This window comes from Hyaena hyaena, unplaced genomic scaffold, assembly GCF_003009895.1.
Source record: "Hyaena hyaena isolate Hyena2069 unplaced genomic scaffold, ASM300989v1 scaffold_30, whole genome shotgun sequence".
Lineage (NCBI taxonomy): Eukaryota > Metazoa > Chordata > Mammalia > Carnivora > Hyaenidae > Hyaena > Hyaena hyaena.
In genome coordinates, this window is record NW_024080662.1 from 5,279,110 (window position 1) to 5,285,083 (window position 5,974).

General features: G+C 52.6%; 1 protein-coding gene across 1 annotated transcript in view; it reads left to right on the top strand.

Annotated features, from left to right (window-relative positions):
- TM6SF2 (transmembrane 6 superfamily member 2) overlaps positions 1-5,974 on the top strand; it is a 12,730-nt gene that overhangs the window by 5,147 nt on the left and 1,609 nt on the right. The window contains exons 2-9 of the mRNA XM_039228257.1: positions 692-795; positions 1,126-1,223; positions 1,292-1,395; positions 1,784-1,866; positions 2,960-3,084; positions 3,489-3,590; positions 4,126-4,218; positions 5,207-5,326. Of these exons, the coding sequence (XP_039084188.1) occupies positions 692-795; positions 1,126-1,223; positions 1,292-1,395; positions 1,784-1,866; positions 2,960-3,084; positions 3,489-3,590; positions 4,126-4,218; positions 5,207-5,326 (829 nt within the window). The remainder of the gene's footprint in view (positions 1-691; positions 796-1,125; positions 1,224-1,291; positions 1,396-1,783; positions 1,867-2,959; positions 3,085-3,488; positions 3,591-4,125; positions 4,219-5,206; positions 5,327-5,974) is intronic.

A 5,974-nucleotide genomic window follows, 5' to 3' on the forward strand; every position in this document is an offset into this window, starting at 1 on the left:
TTAGAGACTGAGACAATTAGTTCCTTTAGGAGTTCTAAATCCTGAAATTACCAAGACAGCTTTACAAATCAGTCCTCTTTTTCTGATGGATGTAGAACTCTCAGCTGGGTTAACTACCCAAATTCTTCCAAAAAAAAAAAAGTAAAGAAACACCTCTTCTATTTTTTTAATATATATATTTTTTTATTTATTTCTAGGAGAGAGAGAGAGAGACAGTGTGAGCAGGGGAGGGTCAGAGAGAGAGGGAGTCACAGACTGAAACAGGCTCCAGGCTCTGAGCTGACTGTCAGCACAGAGCCCGACGCGGGGCACGAACCCACGAACCGCAAGATCATGACCCAAGCGAAAGTCAGACGCTTAACCGACTAAGCCACCCAGGCGCCCCAGCAATGATCTTTTCTAAGGAGTCAGGAGGGCTTCCTGGAGGAGGAGCCATGAAAGGCTATGAAGGATGAGTAAGAGTTTGCCAAGTGGGAGAGACTTCTGGAAGGAGTTTCCAGGAGGGGGAAACAGCTGAGGCAACAGCCTCTTGATGGGAAAGTGCAGTTTCAGGGAATGAGAAATTCCTGGATGGACAGACACTTCAGCCTCAACATCTGAAGCTTCTTAGAGTCTGCTTTTGGCCTCTCCAGGGTGAGGTGGGGCCTCAGCACTGGGCCTGGCCTCTCTGACTTGTTTTTTGTCTCCACAGCCCCCTGGGGGTGGCATTGATGAGTGCCCTGATCCTGTGCCTGCTTTTTGTGGCTATCTACAACTTGTCCCCTGGTGACTTCTACTATGACCCCCTCTATGCTGGTGAGTCCGTCAGAGAGAATTGTGTGAGCAAAGGCCCCCTCCATCAGACTGGGGCTCCTTGAAGGGCTGCCATCAGACTGGAGAACCTCAGAGAGACTTGGAGAACCCTCATTGGTTGGGGAACCTTAGAGGGCCACCCTCTTCAGACCTGGGACTCTTCAGAGCAGGACTGTATCTTCTCCTCATGAGGCAGGGCTGTGGGTCACGTGACCGGTGCAGAGGGCGACTGGGAGCAATTGGGCATGGATCCTTGCCTGGAATCTGGGTCCCAGACAAGCTGCCTCAGGCCTCGCCCACATCCAGGCTGTGCCCCACCTACTCTTCCCACAGTGTTCACTATCTTCGCCTTCACCTCGGTGGTGGACCTCCTTACTGCTCTCCAGGAAGATGGCTACATGGTGGGCTTCATGGAGTTCATTACCAAGGAGGTACGTAGCAGGCAGCCAGGGATGCCTCCTGCCCTGCTGCCCGTCTGAACCCTAACCTGCCCTTGCAGGGAGAGCCGTACTTGCGCACTGCCCACGGAGTCTTCATCTGCTACTGGGATGGCATCGTTCACTACCTCCTCTACCTGGCCATGGCTGGTGCCATCCGCAGAAGGTGCATGGGGTGGGCGGAGTGGCACCCGGACCCTGAGAAGGAGGTCAAGTCCTCAGGTGGGGTCCCCAGCCTGGATGGAGCCAGAAGTGTGTGTTGGAGAAATTAGGAGGCCTCGCTAGGGCTGCAGCCAGGAGCAGCCAGGGAATGTCACAGGTGTAAGTCAGAGTCAGCTCTCTTCTCTTGTGCTGCCCAGTGCCTGGGCAGCCACTTCTGTCCCTGGACAGACAGTCTGTTCATTCCTCATTCATCTCCATGTTGTCCCCTCTGTCCTTGACACAACTGGGAGGGACCCAGAGTTGGGGAGCCCAGGGTGGACTCTGGGCTCTGGCTGGGGCTCTGAGACTGGGGAACAGGCATCTGTTGGTCACCCCTCCATCCCTGACCCCAGGAAGAGATACCGGAACCTTGGACTGTATTGGCTGGGATCTTTCATCATGAGCATTCTGGTGTTCCTCCCAGGAAACATACTTGGTAAGGACTTGGCTTTGAGGGACCCCATCTCCTCGGAGTGGGTCACTGTTCAGCACCTAGAAGGGTTCATAAGTAGATCTTGGGAGGTTGAGGGCAGAGGCAAACCAGTATGTGGAGTGGCTGAATCAGAGTGGCACCTAAGGTATATCCAGAGGGAGCAAGTATAGAGGCCAGAAGGTAATTTGAGGCAGGCCAGGCTGAGGAGCATAGACATCATCTTATGAGCATTGGGGAGCCAGAGGTGCTAAAGCTTGAATAAAAATTGCATTTGTGGAGGGGCGCCTGGGTGGCTTAGTCGGTTAAGCGTCCGACTTTCGCTAAGGTCATGATCTCGCGGTTCGTGGGTTCGAGCCCCGCATCAGGCTCTGTGCTGACTGCCAGCTCAGAGCCTGGAGCTTGTTTCAGTCTGTGACTCCCTCTCTCTCTGACCCTCCCTCCTCACGCTGTCTCTCTCTCTCTCTCTCTCTCTCTGTCCTAGAAATAAATAAAACATTAAAAAAATATTTTAAAAAAAATTGCATTTGTGGGGCGCCTGGGCACCTCAGTTGGCTAACCGTCTTGACTTCAGCTCAGGTCATGATCTCACAGTTTGTGAGTTTGAGCTCCGTGTCAGGCTCTGTGCTGACAGCTAGCTCAGAGAGAGCCTGGAGCCTGCTTTGTATTCTGTGTCTCCCTCTCTCTCTGCCCTTCCCCAGCTTGCATTCTATCTATCTGTCTCTCTCAGAAATAAAAACACTAAAAAAAAAAAAAAAAAAAAAAAGGATTGCATTTGTGTGGGGCGCCTGGGTGGCTTGCAGTCCATTAAGCATCTGGCTCTTGATTTCCGCTTAGGTCATGATCTCACAGTTCATGAAATGGAGCCCTGCATCAGGCTCTGTGCTGGTGACACAGGAGCCTGTTTGGGACTCTCTCTCTCTGCCCCTCCCCTGCTCTCTCTCTCTCTCTTTCTCTCTCTCAAAGTAAATTTTAAAAAATGAAAAAAAATTGCGTTGTGAATTACTTCCATCTAGGGACTGTGGTGTGATTGCCTACAGGTCTGGCCGGGCCTGAGTGATCCTCGGGGAGTGACACCCCCTCTCTCCTACTATGACAGGTAAATACAGCTCAGAGATCAGACCTGCCTTCTTCCTTGCGATCCTCTATTTGATGGTCCCATGCTGGGCTGGCATGAGGGTCTTCAGACAGTCCCGGGCACCAACTAGCTGTATCCCCCACGTGGTAAGTGCCTTACCCCCAGTTCCCTGTGCCGGCATGCCTCAGTGTCCCCCATTAGAGTTCCTTCTGGTCAAAAACATACATGCCCTCTTCTCCTGGGTGGCTCAGTTGGTTAAGCGTCCGACCGGCTCAGGTCATGATCTCATGGTCCATGAGTTCGAGCCCCACATCAGGCTCTGTGCTGACAGCTCAGAGCCTGGAGCCTGCTTCTGATTCTGTGTCTCCCTCTCTCTCTCTGCCCTTTCTCCTGCTCATGCTCTATCTCAAATAAAAACACTAAAAAATTTTTAAAAAATGAATGCCCTCTTTGGAAGGATCTCCTTAGCCATTAGGAAAGAAGGGATGAACCTTTATTGAGTGCCTGTTGGATACCAGACTTCTCACACCGTCTCTCTCCCATGGGGCAGGTACAACAGGAGCAAAGAAAGGGCCTCCTGCGACGCCCGGTTGACCTGGCCCTTGTCATATACCTCACCCTTGCTGGGTTCTTCACCCTCTTCCGGGGCCTGGTGAGTCTGCAGTAGCCAGCCTTTCTTCTATCTCCAGTCCCCTTTCCTGTCCCCTCCCAAGCCATGTTCCTTTACCCAGTGCAAAAAGGCTACTGCTCTCCTGTCTGATCATCCAGGAAAGTTCTTCACTGAGTCTGATCTGAGTGTCCCATGACAAAGCCCCGCTCCTGTAATCTTCCCAGCCAAAGTGAAAACCAGGGGCGCCTGGGCGGCTCAGTCAGTTGAGCGTCCGACTTCGGCTCAGGTCATGATCTCACGATTCATGGATTCGAGCCCTGTGTCGGGCTCTGTGCTGACAGCTCCAGACAGAGCCTGGAGCCTGTTTCAGATTCTGTGTCTCCCTCTCTCTGCCCATCCCCTGCTCGTTCTCTGTCGCTCTCTCTCAAAAATAAATAAAAATTTTTTTTATAAAAGATGAAAAACCAAGGGGAGGGGAGGCCAAAGCAAAGGGTATGGGACCTGCCGGAGAAGGTGGAGAAAGCTTCTGGTGGGAAAAATGTTTCACACAGGTTGTTGGTTTGTCTGTCTGCCCCAGGTGGTGCTTGACTGCCCCACAGATACCTGCTTTATCTACATCTATCAGTACGAGCCATACCTACGGGACCCCGTGGCCTATCCGAAGGTGCAGGTGAGAGAGCAAATGGAGGAGAGGGCCATAGGGTCCTGCCATGGATAGAGGTCTGCCAAGTCCTCTTTGAGGCGACACTGCAAACATAAGCCAATTTATTGTCCTACCTGGGTGGCTTAGTCAGTTGAGCGTCTGACTCTTGGTTTCGGCGAGTGTGGCACTTGCATGGTCATGCCTGATCTCACAGTTTGTGGGTTCAAGCCTCATGTTGGGCTCTGTGCTGGCAATATGGAGCCTGCTTGGGATTCTCTCTCTGCCCCTGCCCCACTCGCGCTCTCTCTATCTCAAAATAAATAAACTTTTTTAAAAAGTTAAAAAAAATTCATTGTCCTTCCAAAAATGCAGAGAGATACGGTCTTCAAGTATGGCTGGATCTCGGTGCTAAGGATAACTCTGGGCTCTGTTTTCTTTGCATGGACTCCACTCCCTGGTAGTGACTTTGTGGGATTGCTGAGTCAGCCTTGGGCCACTCCAGGCCTCCATCCACCCTACCTAGCCACCCCAGAAGAACGTGAGCTCTTATTTCCCCAGAGCTTAAGCACGAGTCTCAGGCAGGCTCTGATTGACCCACATGCCCATCATCACTCAATAACATGCCCATCCTGTCTCTGATCATTATGGCCAGAGGGCTGGAGTGTGGCACTTGGCCAGACCAGGGTCACATGCCACTTCTGGAGTAATGTGGGTGGGCTCAGTGTGTGTATGTGTGTGGCAGGGGGAATACCCAAGGGAAACAGAGGAGCAGTATGCGTCTACGGCCATACCACCCTGAACGCGCCCGATCTCGTCTGATCTCGGAAGCTAATCAGGGTCGGACCTGGTTAGTACTTGGATGGGAGAGGAGCAGTGTGCACAGGGTTGGGATGCACAGAGAGCCCCCTCCCATCCTGGGTGGGGCTGTCCAGATCCTTCCTGGGGCCTCCACCTCAGGGGTCTCAGGAGACGTGGCTGGGGCAGCTGCTCATCCTATTGTTTGTGTCCCCCTTAGATGCTGGTGTATATGTTCTATGTGCTGCCCTTCTACGGCCTGGCTATCTATGCCCTCATCTTCCCTGGTTGCTCTTGGCTGTCTGACTTGGCCTTGGTGTTTGCTGGAGCTGTTGGCCAGGTGAGGTGGAGTGTGGGGGTGGGGTGGGGGTGGGGGTGGGGGGAGGGAGGTGTGGGTGGGTCTGTAGGGAAGACAGCTTCTGCCTACCCGTCAAATGCTTTTCTGCTCTCCCTGAACAGGGTGATGCTGAGCCTCTGAGAGGCCCCAGCCTCAGCTTGGTACCCTAAGAGACCCTAGTCTGGGCGAGAAGGAATCAGATACAAACATTCCCAACTCCATGGGGTCAGAACTAGAGAGAGGGAAGGATGGGGGCTGAGAGGGGTTCCAGAGAGGGAAGATTTCCTAGAAGAGGGAGCATAGGAGCTGGGCTTTGATGTATGAGTATGAGTTCTCTAGGCAGGGAAGGGCATTTCAAAAACAGGATGAGCATAAAAACACACAGGTACAGGGGCGCCTGGCTGGCTCAGTCTGCTAAGCGTCCGACTTTCGCTTAGGTCATGATCTCGCGGTTCGTGGGTTCGAGCCCCGCGTCGGGCTCTGTGCTGACTGCCAGCTCAGAGCCTGGAGCCTATTTGAGAGTCTGTATCTCCCTCTCTCTCTCTCTGACCCTCCCCTGCTCACGCTGTCTCTCTCTCTCTCTCTCTCTCTCTCTCTCTCTCTCCTAGAAATAAATAAAACATAAAAAAAAAAAAAAAGAAATAAAAACAC